Source organism: Hydra vulgaris, chromosome 14 (genome assembly GCF_038396675.1).
Source record: "Hydra vulgaris chromosome 14, alternate assembly HydraT2T_AEP".
NCBI lineage: Eukaryota > Metazoa > Cnidaria > Hydrozoa > Anthoathecata > Hydridae > Hydra > Hydra vulgaris.
Window position 1 is genome coordinate 25,257,501 of NC_088933.1, and position 18,811 is coordinate 25,276,311.

Sequence of the window (18,811 nt, forward strand, 5' to 3'; positions counted from 1 at the left end):
CAAACCATTACTTATATAAACCATAAAAAAACACATACTTTTTACTTTAACTTCATTTTCAGTAAACACCCTTCCATAATCATTAATTGCAACACATTTATATTTCCCATCATCATTTTGGTATGTAACATCATCTATTATAATTTTATTTTTAGAAATTTGGGTTACTCTTGATCCATTAATTAAATTTGCACCATTTAATTGAAACTCAATATCTGGTTCTGGTTTACCGGTAGCAATACATTCAAGCTCCAACCTTTTAGACTTCTTAATTCCAGGAACATCAACAACATTGCACTGAAATGAGGTGATTTTTGGTAAATTTTCTAAATTCAAAGAAAAAGTAACACAAATAAATTGGCTATTTAAAAAAAAAAGTTTAAGTCTTAGAGCTGGACCACATAACATTTAGAATAAATGGGTTATTATTTGTTACCAATAATTTAAAGAACTTAAAAAAATTTTCTTTGCCATGCTAAATCATTCATAGGTACTATTTTCCAAATCTCTAACCTTCAGTTGTTGACTTAAACCAGAAGTATAAGTACATATCTTTAACTGCATATCTAGACATGCATAAAATTATTATTGATTAGGTCATGCTGAAACATAGTTGGATAAGGGCTTCAGACTGAAGGTTAAGACTTGAGTAGGCATCTCACATGAAGATTACTAATAGCAAAAAAGTTCTTTCATTTTAATAATTTAAAATGAATCAGACACAGTAGTAAACGTAAACATTTTAATAATATCTACTACAATATTTGCCCTGTAAATTTCATGTAAAATTAATGTAAAATGAGTATCATAAGTTAGAGTAAACAAAAACTTTGTTAGGTAAGCAAACATTGTTAATATTATAATATTAAAAGTAATTAATATTAGGTACTTTTAAAATATCATTTACTGGATATTAAAGTATTTCAGCATATAATCAATTATATATTTGTAATGTTTCAGTAGATTATGGCAACAATAAATAAACACATTATAAAACAAATTTTTTTTAAAATAATAAACACAAAGAATGTTAAGGGTATACGCAATAAATTTTTATAATTTACTTAAAAATTTTTAAGTATATTAATAAAAATTTAAATTAACATCAACAAACTACTTTTAATATAAGTAGTTTGTTAATGGCTGAAACAAAATTAAGTTAAATACACAATATTCTATTCAATGCTTATTGTAAATTTTAAAATAAGAAATATTTTGAAAATCAAATCAAAGGTTAGCATTCTTTAGGATGATCCAAAGTATGATTATAAAACACAGACTTAAGATGTCATTATCATTTTATACTGGTTAAAATATTTACAAATATTTTTCCGGTCTGTGTTTTATTATTATTATTATTTATAAAAAGCATTAACTCATTTTGATTCATTCTTAAAGAACGTTAACCCCAAATCAGAACTGTTACGTAAAAATATACACTACGTAATGTAAAAGTAATCTTGGACGATATAATAGTTGAATTTAGCGATTGCGTGAAACATATAAGCATTCATATAGATTACCAAAATAATTTTATTAAACATATTATATATACATCAAGTATGTTGGATACCTTGCTAGAATAAGCTAGTATTTAACTCAACGGATAAAAAAATTAATCTTTAAAACCATAAGTTATGGTTTTAAAGAGCAGTTATGGCGTAGCCGCTCCTTATTTTAAATAATGTTGCACCTATTTTTCATGATGTGAATAACAACTTTAATATTTTAGAAAAGTTATCAAACAAGGCTACAAGGACTATACTAAAATGTGGCTGGTTAACTCAAAATTATGAAATGTTTGAGCAAGGCATTTCCAAAAAATCACGCACGGAAAATATATTTTGTCTATTATTTTCATAATAATAAAACTGGCGATCTTAAATTTGCTCTCATTTAATTCTAACCTATATAAATGTTTTGTTAACAAAAGATGGTATACATTAGTAATGTTAACAAAGAATAAATTAAGTTTGAAACAGAATCATGCACAGAACAGAAAAACTCAAATTTTGGTTACTAGATAAATAAACTTTAATTCCTCATAAAGTATAAGTTTTAGCGTTATATATATTTTTTAAAATGACGTTTTAAACATTAGTAAAGCTTTCCAGAAAGTTACAGGGTTGCACTATGTATCATAGAGTTACAGCAATCGTTTAAATGCAGTTCAGGAATAATCACGCGTGGAAGTCGCGCACAAAAGTTGCGAATTTATTAATTTCATGCAGATATTTTTAAGAAAATAAATTGCTTGTGAGTATTTTAAGTGAAATATTATATCTCTACGACTTACATTTAGTATATTTTTAATAAGAAATGGCAGTTATCAATTATTTCTAGCTAAAGTATAGCATTTTGAAAATTGTTGTTTATTTTCAAACTGTAGCAATATTATTACGCAAAAAAAAAAAAAAAAAAGATCAAAATATATATATTTAATTTATTCAGGTAGCCTAAAATATGATAAAAATATTTTTGTTATAAATGCTTTTTAAGAAAATCATAATAGTATGCATATTGTCACAGCTTTTAATTGCTAAAACAAAGAAAAACAAAAAATCACGCACAGAAATGGAAATCCCCACACATGTAGGCAGCAGTTGATGGCACTAGTCAACGTTCTCCTTCCTTAAAAATAATTTTTAAAAGTAAAATGCTAATTTTAGAACAATCTCATTAACTTAAATGTACATCGACATAACTAAATGTACATTGTCTGATTTATAAACATGGCCAAGTTTATTCCCATTGGTAGCATTTATAAAAATCACGATTACGTTGCCTAGTGTGGCTCCAGCCTGCGAAACTTGAAGAAATTCAGGTCGGCACAAGAGTGCCGTTTTAAGCTGACGTCTGGTCGGCAAAAAGTTTATTTGGATTTTTTGCTTTCAGTTACGAAAGGTGTTATGATTAAAGCGTTGCCTTATAATAGAATAGCTTTAGGAAATATTCTAACGAATGTAGCAATTAAGCTTTATGTAAGTATACAGCAAATTTATAAATTAGTGATTTGTTTATTTTAAAGTTGCTTTTTAACAAACAAAAAAAAAGCATGGTTTACTTATTACATCTTTTACAGTTTAGAAATACAAATTTAGTTTATATGCTGTAGATGAAGATTTTGTTAACGGCAAATTTTTCAAAAATTGAGTAGACAGTTTACACCCGTTTACACTTTACATCCAGTTGTTCTAACCTCTACAGGGAATATGAATTTACTTCCCCTAGAGTATTTGCTTTCCATTTTTTAATTAAAAAAAAACACTCTTTGAAATTGTAGCATAGTATGAACTTGTAACTTTATGTAAATGATCTGACCCTTTAAAAAAACGTGGAGGAGGAAAAAGGAAACCTATAAAAAATAATTTTTAATATACATTATCCGACAAAACATGGTGGACAAACTCAAATTTACTTTTTTCGCACATTGAACATTGAGCAAGCAAGACGTTTTTATAAAGCCAAAAAGTTATTTCGTATTAGATATTATTTTATTATAAAATATATAATATTATTATTTTATTATTATATATATATACTCGATATATTTATTATGGCAGTTACAATCGATCAAATAGAGAAAATGATGAAAAAAATGTTTAAGGAGTTTAAAAAAGAAACTGAAAGCATGATAAAACAACAAGAAAAGAATGTGTTAAACATTATAAGTAGTAGCACAAAAATATTATACGAGCGATTAGATAATGTTGAATCAAATATTAAAGAAAATTGTAAACAGATCAAAACAATAAAAAAAGAGGTTGAAGATATTAAAGTGAGTCTAAGTTTTCACGAACACTTAATAGATGAAAAAATTAGGTCTGTCGTTAATTCACAAGAGAAGTGTATAACAACAAGCGCAATTCAAAGTAACGAATCAGCATTTATTAAAATTAGAGGCAAACTAAGAGAAATGGAAGATCGATCTCGGCGGAACAATCTGAGAATTGACGGAGTTAAAGAAAACGATGGGGAAAGCTGGGAAGACAGCGAAATGAAGGTAAATAAAATTTTTGAAAATTATTTAGGTCTAAAAGGCATTAAAATAGAAAGGGCACACAGAACTGGCCAAAAAAACTCAGTTAAACCAAGAACAATAATTATAAAACTTCTGGACTTTAAGGATAAAATCGATATTCTTAAAAAGACCACTAATCTTAAAGGTAAAAATATCTATATCAATGAAGATTTTTGCGCTGAGACAGTGCAAATTAGGAAGAATCTACGGGAACAGATGAAAATCGAACGAGCGGCAGGAAAGTTTGCAACCATCTCGTATGATAAGCTGATCATACGCGATTGGGCTTCAAGGAAAAGTAATAATTTAATATCCTAGTATTTTAATTTTTTAATATCTTATTTTCGTGATTACGAAATTATTTTATTATTTTTTCTTTTCAAAATGGATGACAACTTTTTATTTAACTTTAATAAGGAAAATAGCAGCTTTGATGACTATTTCAATGAAAAAAACATTGTAAGTGAATACTATTCAGTCCGTGAATCTACTCAATTTTTTAGTAAAAAAATAAATAATTTTTCAATTTTAAATCTAAACATTCGAAGTATTAATAAAAACTTTGATAATCTAAAACTATTATTGCATGATCTAAACCACGATTTTAAAATAATTAGTCTCACGGAAACGTGGTTAAAAAGCAATGAAAAAAATTGCAATTATGAATTAAATAACTACGTATCAATTCACCAACCTCGTAAAACCCACGTTGGTGGCGGTGTAAGTATCTTTATTCACAAATCTATTAACTTTATATTGCGTAATGACGTCAATGTTAATGATACAGATTATGAGTCGTTGTGCATCGAAATAACAAATAAAGCAACCAAAAATATTATCATTAATTCTATTTATAGAAAGCCAGGTGGGAATTTTAAAATATTTAAATCTTATTTAAAAAATTTTTTAAGCAACACCAACGTAACAAAGAAACACGTTTACTTAACTGGTGACTACAATATAAACTTGTTAAATCATTCTTCAAATGTAAATGTTCAATACTTTTTAAATACCTTAATTCAACATGATATAATTCCAACAATAAGCAAATCAACCAGAATAACTAACACTTCATCAACATTACTTGATAATATATTTACTAATAATATTCATAATTGCCTCCTAGAATCTGGTATAATCAAAACTGACATAACAGATCATTTCCCAATATTCTTAATTACAAATAATATAACTGATAATCATTGTGCTTTAAAATCTACAATCCAAATGCGACAGATCAATGAAAACTCCCTGTTGCACTTTCGAAATCTCTTATCAGAAAAAATTGATTGGGACCTTATATTACAATCACAAGAGGCAAATAAGGCGTATGATCTTTTTTTGGCGCAGTTTTGTAAATATTACGATTTGGCATTTCCACTAAAAAAAATAGTTTTAAATTCAAAATCACTTTTAAGCCCTTGGATGACCAAAGGTTTACTTAAATCATCTAAGAGAAAACAAAAACTTTATGAAAAATATCTAAAACATAAATCATTCACAAATGAAATAAATTACAAAAATTATAAAAGTTTATTTGAAAAAACAAAGAAACACTCTAAAAGAATTTATTATGCTAAGATGCTAAAAAAAACACAAGGAAACACTCAAAAAACTTGGAATGTGATTAACCAGATAATTGGTAAAAAAAGATGTTCTAACAATAATTTGCCACAAAAACTCATAATTGATGGGGAAATGATCAGTAATAAAGAAACCATCGTTGAAAAGCTCAACGACTATTTCCTTGAAGTTGGCCCAAATTTAGCAAGTAAAATCCCAAAAAACACCACAAATTTTAAATCCTATATAAAACCAACCAATATATCTATGAAAGAAGTTAGTTTAAATATAACTGAGGTGCGTAATGCGTACAATAGTCTGAAAAATAATAAATCCGCTGGGATTGATCAAATTAGCGTGAACGTAGTTAAAGCAATCTTCGATATCATAGAACCATCTTTGTTTCATATTTTTAACCTTTCAATACAATCCGGTATTGTACCAGAGAAATTAAAAATTGCTAAAATATCACCTATTTTTAAAACTGGCGATAACACAATTATGTCAAATTATAGACCTATTTCTGTCTTACCATGCTTTTCAAAATTGTTAGAACGTATTATGTATAATAGGCTTAATATATATTTAACCAAAAACAAAATACTGTATAATAAACAATTTGGATTCAAAAAAAATCATTCAACGGATCATGCAGTAATCGATTTAATAAATTATATATCCGATGGGTTCAATAATGATTGTTATACACTAGGAGTTTTTATTGATCTGTCAAAAGCATTTGACACAGTTGACCATGACATACTTATAGAAAAACTAGAACTCTATGGAGTATTAAACAATAACCTACTCTGGTTTAAAAATTACCTGTCAAACAGGAAACAATACATAGTGTATAAAGAAAATGAAACAGGAAACAAAGTTATAACTTGTGGTGTTCCCCAGGGATCCATCCTAGGACCACTATTATTTTTGTTGTACATTAACGATTTATATTTAGCTTCAAAGACTTTAAATCTTATTTTGTTTGCTGACGACTCTAATCTTTTTTACTCAAATAAAAATATAAAAGATCTTTTTAAAATATTTAATGAAGAACTAATAAAAGTTAATGATTGGATTATTTGTAATAAACTTTCATTAAATGTACTGAAAACTAAATTTTTGTTGTTTCATAAACCTAGTAAGAGTGATCACCTCCCTCTAAAATTACCCAATCTCTTTATGAATAATTCGGTTATTAAAAGAGAATCAAATGTAAACTTCCTGGGAATAATATTAGATGAAAATATATCATGGAAATCTCATATTAAATCTATTGAAAATAAAATTTCCAAAAATATTTCTGTTCTATATAGAGTTAAACCATTTCTTAATATCAAGTCTTTAAAAATTATATATTTTTCATTTATACATAGTTATCTATCCTATTGCAATATTGCATGGGGAAGTAGCAACTATGGAAAGCTTAAAAAAATTTATAGTAAACAAAAAATTGCATGCAAAATTATTTTTGGCATTAAGAGAACTGCTCATGGAGAGCCTTTCTTAATGGAACTTAATGCACTCAATGTCTATAAACTTAACATATATCAAGTAATGCTGTTCATGTTTAAATCTAAACATGGTTTGTCGCCTAATATATTTCACTCTTACTTTACTAAAATTTCTCATAAGTACCCCACAAATTTTTCAAATGATAATTTTGTAGTTCCAAGATTCTATTTCAAACTCAGTTCATTCCAAATTCAATATCGTGGAGCATTTCTATGGAATGAATTTTTTCAAAAAATTAATAAAAATAACATTCTTCAAAACATATCTTTTGAACAATTCAAAATAGTATGTAAACGTTTCTTATTAGGAAAAAATTTCGATCTAAAATATTTATTTTAAAATTTGAAATATTTATTTTAAAATTTGATTATAAAATAATAAAAAAATTTGATTATAAAATAATAAAAAAATATATAAACTGAATAGGTTTTCATCTACTTTTTTTGTTTGTTTTTTTTTTTGTGAAAAAGTCATAACTTATTTTTTTTTTTTTTTTTGGATCTTCTGACTTTTATTTTTCATTTAAATATGTTGTTATTGAAAACTTATGCTATTTTAATATCTTATTATAAGTTTTATAATATCTTTGTAGAAATATATATATATATATATATATATATATATATATATATATATATATATATATATATATATATATATATATATATATATATGTGTGTATGTATATGTATATATATATATATATATATATATACTTTTATGTTTAAAGATGATCAAAAACTAAAAAATTAGTAAAACAATTGTACATATTAATTTTTAAATAGTTTATTATGTTCTGAACAAAATTTAAAACGTTTGAATCATACTAAGAATCACAAAAAAATGTATAACATTTTCCCTAACAAACTACATTTTTCCTTAGACAAAACAAGGTGGACAAATGAAAACGATGCTTTTTTTATAAGATTTCATTGTCTTTATTCAATTTACCGTATTCTTTTGTTTCACTTTTATCATAATATTACTCTAAAATAATAAAATAGATTTTGGAACGTCTGACCAATTTTTTTTCAATTAAACTAAAAATAGATTTAACTCGTGATATATGGCGTAAATTGCAACTTATAATGACTTACAACAAATTAGGAAATGTTTTACGTGAAAATATGAATAAAGATTTTAAAAGTGGAAAACGTCAAGCTAAAATTTGTAGAAAATATAATATAGATAAATCGACTGTAAGCAAAACTGTCAAATCATTTGGGTCTCGTGACTGCTATAAAACAAATCATCGGGGCGGACGTCCAAGAAAAACATCACAAAGACTAGGTCAAATAATTGTTAAAGAGCTTAAAAAAGATCCATTTTTGTCATCCACAAAATTAACCGAAAAACTTGAACTACAAATCTCTAATCCAACTGTGCGACGAAGAGTTAACGATGCAAAATTGTTTCCTCAAATGCCTGCCAAGAAACTACTAACTTCTTTTAAATATAGAAGGCTAAGACTTGCGTTTGCCAAAGCACACTAAAATTGGACTGTAAAATTGGACCTGTGGAAAAACATACTTTTTAGTGATGAATCAAAATATAACCTTTTTGGAAGCGACGACAAGAAGCGAGTCTGGAGACCAAAGAACACCAGATTCAATACTAAAGAACATCAGATAACATACCAAGAAGAGTGTTAAGCATGGAACGTCTTCTATGGTTTGAGGTTGTTTCTCCGCTCTAGGAACTGGTCCTTTTCACAAAAATAATGGAATTATGGACAGCTTTGTTTACAAAGATATAATGGAAGATGTTATGTTACCACATGCTGAATGGGAGATGCCCCTAAAATGAATTTTTCAACAGGACAATGATCCCAAACATACGTCAAAAATTGTAAAACAATGGTTCAAGGAGAAGAATATCACCATAATGAAGTGGCCTGCACAAAGTCCTGACTTGAACCCCGTAAAAAAATTCTGGCAAATAATTGACAATAAGATTGAGCGTGCAAATGTGAAGACCAGTGAGGAATTATTTGAACAAATTTAGAAGGCCTGGCGAGAGATTGATATGAGAATTGCTGACTCATTAATTGAGTCTATGCCTCTAAAAATGAAAGCAGTAATTAAAAGTAAAGAAGATCCTACCAAATATTAAGTTAATTAAAAATTTTTCGAAAAATAATAAGTTAATTTTTGAAGTTTTTTGAATTTTCAGTTGATTTTTTGAATGTCGACCTTGTTTTGTCCAATGAAAAATGTAGTTTGTTAGGGAAAATGCGTTATGAAACTTTTTTAGTGATTTTTAGTATGATTCAAAAATTTTGAATCATAGTAAAATTTTTAGTTTATTATGTTGTTAACAAAATTTAAAGTTTTAAATTTTGTTAACAACGTAATAAACTACATAAAAACAATATGTTCAATTGTTTTATTAGTTTTTTTTTAGTTTATGATGAACTTTTGTTCTAAATTTGAGTTTGTCAACCATGTTTTGTCCGCTACTGTAGTTGTTTTTTCTTATTTATAAGCAATGTTTCCGTGCAATTTTTTGAGTTTCCTTTGTTTAAAATTATCGCGTTTTTAAATCCTTAATGAAAAACTTGAATCAAATTTATTAGAAAGTCAAATGTTTTTTAATTAACACGTGTTTAACATAAGTAATCTAATAAATTTTCTGATCCCAAATAATATTTAAAAAATCGTAAATATAAATGTAAAAAATGTAAAAAAATATAAATGAACGGTTTTAACAAATAAAATAAATTAATACTAAAGTTTAAAACTTAATAAAATAATAACCGCGCTAAAAGAAAAACAGCCGTCGTAAGGCAAAGATAGGTCGGATTAGGAGTCGGCATTGCCCAATACCGACCTGTATTTCGCAGATTGTGACTCTACTTAATTTTTCCTTTTCTGGCTTACAGATAAAAATAACAATAATAATGAGTGTTTAAGCGATATTTCTTGTAGTAGGTAGTTTTATAATAAGTTATAAAACATCACAAACAGCATCGTTGTAATTAATTTTTCTTTTTGTGATATTTTGGTCTAATTTGTATAGACCATCATCAGACGTAAAATACCAATTTAAAAACCATTACGATTTATAATTTAAAAAAAGTAAAGAAGCCATTACAAAAATGACGTCAATAAAATAATCCCTGTTAAGCTTTTACGCCGTTATCCCCTGTTAAACTGTTTGGGGGTGTACAAACTTGCGTGTTCGTGTGGGGGAATTTATATCTGGGAAACAAAAAAGAGAAATTTGCAAAGAAGCATAGAACACCGAACTAATAGCATGAATGGCAATTGGCATACTTCTGGAGCAACTGAGCATTGCAAAGAATGCCATGGGATATTCGACTGGCTTCACCCAAAAACTTTATCTATAAATAACAACTATCATGAAAGAAAAATAAGGGAATCGCTTGAAATTAACTATGCGCAAACATCTCAAGAGGTTAAACAATACCGGGTACTGCTTAACAGGGATAACGGGGTAAAAGTTCCTTCAAATAATTGTTTAAGAAAATCATAAAAACAATTTGATCAATCAACAAACCAATTTTTATTGACGTCGTCATTATATTGGCTTCTTTATTTTAAAAACCTTATATTGTAACGGCCTTTAAATTGGTATTTTACGGCTGATGATGGTCTATACAAATTAGACCGAAATATCATAAAAAAGAAAAATTAGTACCATGCTGTTTTTGATGTTTTATAACTTATAATAATATTAAAAATAGTAATTATAATAATTATATTAGCAATGATAACAATAAAAAGTAAAAAGTAAGCTAATAAAAAAACTTTTACTCAAAGTTAAACCAAGGAGGTATAATAGCTTAGGTAAACTATTATATCTAAGCTAAGCTGTTATACCTCCTTGGTTTAACTTATTGTATTATAAGTAAATATTCCGCTAATATTTAAAATTTCTTTTAAAAAAAAGTTTTTTGATAGTAGTCCAATCAATTTCTTGGCTATTTTATAATAAAGTTTGTAACAGTTAACGAATAACAACTAACTCTGTCAACAACTGTCCTGCTCTATATTATAGAACATAATATAGACTATAATATAGCTAGACAGAAGTTGTAGCAGGACAGAATTTGCTTCAACGTGTTCTTCCTAATTGTTATTATTGCTATTTTAATATTGTTATTACTATTGTTATTATTATTTTTATTTTATCCGCTTATCGTAAATATTCTTTAATATTGTTATATTATATTATATTGTAAATGTTCTTTAATACTGTTATATTATAAACTTTATTGTTGCTATTAATATTACTTTGAATGTTTGGTGTTACTCATTTGAGTTATCGTTTAAAAGACCGTAAGCAGTTCTAATTACTATATGATCATTAATTTTTGAATTACTAATTTAATTACTGATAATTATCAATAGTTAAATTAGTAAAACCCTTAAATTATGATTTAAGGGTTTGCAATAAAATAAAATACTACTGCATCAATTAGTTTGACTCAACTTCTTTCCAACCTTGTTTAGAAAGTACTTAGCTTTATTTGGCTTTACATTAGGCCGGGTGAATAAAAATGAGCAATTGCTTTTACTTAAAAATTGGTCAGCTTTACGTGAATAAAAATTTCAGCAATTTTGGTTTAGTTTTTATTCATTTAAGCTGAGCAATTACTAAGTAAATTGCTTAATTTTTCGTGAATAAAAATTTGTGCAAAACTGCTGAAGTTTTTATCCGCGTAAAACTGACCAACTACTGAGTAAAAGCAATTGCATTTTTTTTATTCACCCGGTCTCTTTTTAAAAAAGTGTTATTTATTTTAATAAATTGACCATAAATTTTTTAAACGCTAAGAACTAAGATCTTATGTTTAAATGTTAAAAAGGTCCCCCCCCCCCATTCAATTAGACTCCTCATCCTTTTTTAAATATATATGGAAATTTTCAAACATGTTTGATGTGTTTTGGTACCTTAGAGTCCTTACCTTCAAAACTTCGTTTCCGCGGCAAGTTTTCTCAAGACATGTATAATAGGTATAATAGGCCGGGTGAATAAAAAAATAAAATAATAGGCCGGGTGAATAAAAAAAGCAATTGCTTTTACTCAGTAATTGGTCAGTTTTACGCGGACAAAAACTTCAGCAGTTTTGCACAAATTTTTATTCACGAAAAATTAAGCAATTTACTTAGTAATTTTTATTCACATAAAGCTGGTTAATTACTGAGTAAAAGCAGTTGCTCTTTTTTATTCACCCGGCCTAAGATGTCCTGTGAAAAAAGCAAGTATAGCCTTTCCTTCTATTCAAAGCAAGTATTTATTTATGTTTTATTGAAGAAATGGTATTTAGGATTTTTGTGTAGAAATTATCTATATAATGCCTCTTTTTCCTTAACGTATCGTTTGTTTTGGTTTTTGCGCTTGATTTTTGATGTTTTCTTATTTTATTTATTCAGTTTTTCTAGCACAAAAAATGCAATAACTTCGGATCCACTTAACTTCTAAAGTTGAAAGACCCCTCATTTTTTTAAGCTCTATTATAGATATTATACATATTTATACATAATTAACATGGTTGTCATGGTTGTCTAGAGCCTCTATACAACCGTCGTAATCATATACAAATATGTCGGCAAAAAAAAGTATTGTGAATGGCAACTGTTATTATATACTTATTTTTAATAATTATAAAAAAATGTATCCATAGGATCAGGGTGTTAGCTAGGAAAATATTTTTTACCGCGTTTTTGGGAATATTTATTGTTATTGTTCTTTAAATAATGGGAGTTTTATTTAAAAAACTACTTTAAAGTCCTACTACTTTAAAAAAAAAAAAAGGTCATTGAATTTTGGGAATTTTAAACCTATTTGAAATTCCGCGGTATGCGCGGTGCCATTAGGCTAGCTTACACCCTAATGATATAAATATATACATATAAAATAGGAAGTTATTATTTGTACGCTTATACAAATAATGCTTACACGACAAAAACTTTATTTGTATTATTTCTATATAATAATATATAAATATAATATATCTATATATATTTTGCCGTCGTTAAGTTACACCAAAAACTCCACTATTCAAAAATTGTGTTTTAGCCGATATGAATTTTTGAAAGACGTTGATTTCTTTTGATTTTTAGATTACTGCCTCGTTTTCACTAAATAATAACTATGGTTGTAAAATATAATAAAAATATTTTTTAATATATACAATATGCCGGATTAGACTTTGTTACAGCGACCGGATACCGGAAAAGCCAATATATCTATATTTGGCTAGATATGGCTGATAAATTGGCATCCGGATATTAATTTTTTGGCATGAAAAATCACATAACTTAATGTAAACAGTGAAAAAATTTAAGATGATTTTATTTTAATATAAATTTTAGTTACAATGGGCACTGTAACTTAAGTTTTTAACCCTTTTTGCTTAGGTAAAAACATATAATGGCCGACGCCAGAAGCCATAGATATGTTTTTCTCAAAATTTCAAGATATTGAGGAATTTTTTTAAAAATTGATGACTGTGCCACCCACTTCAAAAACCGCTCACAAAAAAAGATTAAACGTCTCAGTCGGCCCATCTAGTTTCACTTTTTTTGGAAACACTGGAAATAAAACCAGTATTGACACTGGTTTGTCACCATCCAGGTGTAAATCCAAAAACGTTGATTTTTATTGGAGTTTAACACGTGTTTTATGAGGTTTTAAAGTAAACTTTAAAAATGTCTTATATTACGAGTTTCACAATTGGAATCTTAATATAATATAATACTAATAAAAACTTAATTAACGGTTTCCTAAAATAAAAATAAAATCTCCTAATTAGCGTTTCGATAAATAGCAATAGTTAATTTAACTGGAATTGAGACCTTATTTTTGACATCATTTTATTTTTGTTTTCGCGGGTTTCAAACATGTAACAAAAACTGTACGTAACTTTTTACGGTGGTAGGGCAGAGTCAAGAATACTAAAGAAATTAAGAAACTAAGGAGGCTGGTCAAAAAAAATTTGATTATGCTAAGGTGTACAACACCTTGGCGCGACCACATTGAGTTAATGGCGTTGTTACGTAACATAGTATATTTAAGACAAAATTCATTCTTTTGATTTTTGAAGTAAAGTCTTTTTTTTTTAAATTTATTTTTATTTTTAAAGCATTGTTATAAAAAATAAAAATTGCATTTGTTTGGAAATAAAACTGGAAAACAATATGTACACTCAAAAAACAATAATAAAAAGCTTAACAGTTTAACTGAAAAACCTCACTAAATAAGAGATTTTTGTTTAACGTTAAACTTGATAAATTTTATACTTTTTGCAGATGGCTAAGATGTTTGTTTTTTCTCGCGAATATATTAAAACATTTAAAAAAATACTATATAGCAAATTAGGCAAGGTAAAAGGTTATTTTAAATGTAACAGACAGTCTTTGAATATATAAAAGTATATAAAAATAAGTATAAATGAAAAATATGACTAAATCTATAGATTTTAGAAATTTCTATTTAAGGACAGTTTTGCTTTATAAACAAAACGGACAACTTTGAATTTTTTTAATGTTTATTTAAAGTTTTCATGATAAACTTTAATCTGAAGTCACAAAAAGTTTGCGGATGTTTACCATTTCATATTAGCTTTATTGCTAAATAAGTTGGGTATCTCCAAATGTTTTTTTTTATTATTTATGTCGCTTTTAGTTGATGGAAATTAAATGGAAATTATACAATAACATTCAAAATAATCATATATTCCATCTGACTTTTCATTTTCTATATTTTTAAGTATTTTAATATTTTCAAAAGAATAAAAAAGGATTTCAGCCATCTGCAAATTATGCAAAACCTTTAAGTTTTAACGTTAAACATAAAACATTTATGTACAGCAAAATCAACGAATTTTCTAGTATTTATACGTTCAAACGTGCTTTTTTAAAAAGCAATGCATTATGGCATAAATATGCTATGTAATAAAAGCATGTAACACCTTTTGTTATATAAATACAATGTTTAGGAGAGAAATATTAAATTTTAAAAATAAAATTTCATTTTGAAGTTAAGCTTATACGTCCAAGACAATTGGAAATATATTTTCTTCTTGATATTTCCTCGATAACAAAAAGTTGCAAAAACAAAAAAACAAAAAAATTACCTTGTGAAAGTGAAAAAGCTGTAAATGGCGAAAAAAGTCCCACAATTAATGTTATTAATAGCATTATTCCAACAACACTCACGCCTATTAAAATGAAAAAAAATAAGCGGTAAAATTATGAACATTTATATCGTAATGTGCTGGTAATAAATTACGTTACACTCAACAAATATTTAATATTCAACATATTTGTTCGAGAATTAGAAGCTCTACTTGGATTTCATTTTGACAGTCTAATCAAATACTACACAATCCACATTTACACAAACCTAGGACCTCATTACAAAGAAAATAAACTGAAATTTTCTGTACATTTTTAAAAATCAATTGGACGGCTTTTTTTTCTCGTTTTTTATAGAGTGTGTGTGTGTGTTTATATATATATATATATATATATATATATATATATATATATATATATATATATATATATATATAAAGTAGTAATAATAGTCACAATTTATTTTAAATAATAATAATAATAATAATAGTAATAGTAATTATAAAAATAAAAATGATAATAAATGTAAACACGTATAAATATGGATATAAATGCAAAAGAGTTTTAATAAACTAAATAAATAAGAAAAAATCTACATAGCATAAAAGACAAGCAGCATCAAAGAGAACAAAAAAAAATGTGAGCAAAAAAAATGTGAGCATTAAGATGTTGCATACGTTTAACAGATTATTAGACTAGTTAATATTTTTCGAAAGCTTTTTTTCTTTTTCAATAAATGATGAAATCAGAGTGCTTAAGTGTACGTATTTGCTGGTTTTTAAAAGTTTCTTGTTGATTGTTTATATGTGAAATCCAATATGTAAGGTACAGACATATTGATCATAGCATGAAATTTTAAATACCAAACAAGTTGTTAAATCAAAAGCAAAAATTTAATTCTTACCCATCATTTTAAAAGTTTTCAATGTTTGTGTTTGAAACACTGTGGAGTTTAAATCAACTCGATTTTGAAGCTTTCATTTTTCATCGCGTTTTTTAAACAAAACGCAACGCCATTAACTAAGTGTAAACTTTTTCTCTTAATGATATTAAATCATGCTATAAAAGTTGCTTAAGTAAACAGTTTATCTAAATATTATTCACTCGAGTATAACACTTTATTAGATCCTTATTTTTAAATAAAACAAACAAAAAAAGTTTAGGATTTTTTAAAGTTACAAAAATTTCACGCTTTTTATTTTATTTTAACATTTTCAACAGTTCTCCTTACGATTCATTTTATTGTTTAGCTTTTAATTATAAATGAGTTTGTAAAAGTTTAATAAAAAAATGAATATACATTAACATGAATTTTTAAGTAAAAAGAAATATAACTTGATTCATTTTTGAATGACGTTAAGTATCTTCTGACGTACATAATGTTGTAGATCATGTTATAATAAAACGATATGAAATTGGGCCGAAATGGTAGAGTAGCATACTTAAGAATTAAAAATCCGATGTTTGATGTTTCTCAGCCTAGGCGGTTAGAAAAGCAGCGTTTATTAAATGATATTTCACAGCGCTTTTTGACAGGGCCATTAGGTCCATTTGGAGTGCCTCAAATGTGTAATAGATAGCAACCAATCTCAGTAAAAAGTAGGATGAAGCTACTTAAACAATTTTCACTAAGTCTGACTTGTGGATTTGGATTTACATAATTGTTCGCTACTAAAAAAGATGACTTGATCTGGTAATAATTGGTTGAAAAAAAAGAACATTTATTAGATTGTTTAAAGTTTAACACATACCCCATGAGTCAGGTTGAACAGCTCATTGTTAAGATGGAATTTAAATAAACTATCGTTAATAATAAGCCTGTGTACAATGTATGTTTTAATTACGTAAATAAGAATTTGTTTCAAAATGAAGATTTAGATAAAATAAAACCATTATAATTTAATACGTTATGATAATCTAATAATTTTTATAATATTAAATAAAAATGATTTTAAGAAGTAATCTTGTTTTGAGCCTTATTTAAAAACTAGTGTTTTAATGTAATTCGGGGCGTAGTGGTAAGACAAATATTGTCTTCTTGTAGCCTCGGTGAAGTAGATTTTATTTATATAAAACGGCATTGTATTCTTTTTTTAATGACGAAAAATATGTATATATATACATATATATGTAAACATTTTAGGGTCTAATATATATATATATATATATATATATATATATATATATATATATATATATATATATATATATATATATATATATATATATATATATATATATATATATATATGTATATATATATATTAGACTTTAAATGTTTACTTAACAAAAATGTTGTTTATTTTATTCAATCTTGCTTATGCTTATTTTATTCAATCTTGCTAAACTTGTCTTGCTTAACTTACCCCATTACTCCAAGACAAGGTGACTTATTAGTTAGGTAGTTGAGAAAGTTGTAGGATATAGAAACAAATGACCTATTTAAATTAAAAATCTAATAAATGGGTCAAGTATAAACACTTAAATGATCTCATATATAAAGTTTATAAACGTCTATTAAAAAATTAACATGTATAAATTTTTACTTTTTGTTTCAATATTGATAAAACACTCATGTATTTCACTTACCTATCGTCAAACAACCTATCATTGCTCAATGCGTTACCATTTTGATCATCTTTTATCTATGAAGTATATTGACGTACAAAGCGCAGTTTCTTGAGATATTTTGCCCATCTTGTCTCTATACTTAACTAGTTCCACCCTACCCTATACATCCTAGACCAGGTTGCCCATCTTGTCTCTATACTTAACTAGTTCCACCCTACCCTATACATCCTAGACCAGGTTGCCCATCTTGTCTCTATACTTAACTAGTTTCACCCTACCCTATACATCCTAGACCAGGTTGCCCATCTTGAGCAGGTTGAGCAGTTAAATGAATAGTTAAAAGAGCATATTAAATCCAAGTGGTGAACAAAGATGTTTTAAAATTACAAACCGAAATAAAATATTCAAAAACTTCAGTAGTTGTAAAAAATAAATTAAAACTAGTTTTTTGAAATTTAATAGTTTTATAAACTTACCATTCATCAGTAATAATAATTTGAATACACCGTTATCCAAACGAGAATTATGTTACTTCAAACAAGAGTGATTTTATGCAATTAGTATCCATAAGTACGATTAAACTTACTTAATTTGAAAAAAATAAAAACACGATCATGTTTATGTATTGTGTAAATAAAGTCATGTAATGCAATATTTCGAGCTATATTTGAATTAATAAAGTTGTTTATTTAACAAAAAAAGAAAAACAAAGTAAAAGATAACGAAAATTCAAACAAACTTTGTTGTAAAATCAAATATTTAAAGTCATCGATAACTAACTGTATGTTGAATCCAAATAAAATTGAAAGGTACTAAAAAATTTAAAAAAGTTTAAAAAAATGTTCTATAAATCTACATAGAGTGCATATATTGAGTGATTTTGTCGTGAAAGTACTTAAAACATATCAAATAACACGTGTCGAAGGGTAAGTATCAAAAACATATTAACTAACGAGTTATAACGGGTAAGTATAGAAAACAAATTGGTTTCGACGGACATATAAACCAACTGGTTTCGACGAGCAAGTATCGAAAA

General features: G+C 26.6%; 1 protein-coding gene across 2 annotated transcripts in view; it reads right to left on the reverse strand.

The window, feature by feature from the left end:
* LOC100214422 (contactin-3) overlaps positions 1-18,410 on the reverse strand; it is a 34,331-nt gene extending 15,921 nt beyond the window's left edge. Inside the window, exons 1-3 of one of the 2 annotated variants that reach the window (XM_065818161.1) lie at positions 18,252-18,410; positions 15,204-15,287; positions 39-326 (exon numbers count right to left, since the gene is read on the reverse strand). In XM_065818161.1, the coding sequence (XP_065674233.1) occupies positions 39-326; positions 15,204-15,287; positions 18,252-18,258 (379 nt within the window). In that variant the 5' untranslated portion in view covers positions 18,259-18,410. Of the gene's footprint in view, positions 1-38; positions 327-15,203; positions 15,288-16,108; positions 16,420-18,251 lie in introns of those variants that run through there. The other variant, XM_065818162.1, reaches the window with a different exon arrangement.
* Positions 18,411-18,811: the final 401 nt, after the last annotated feature.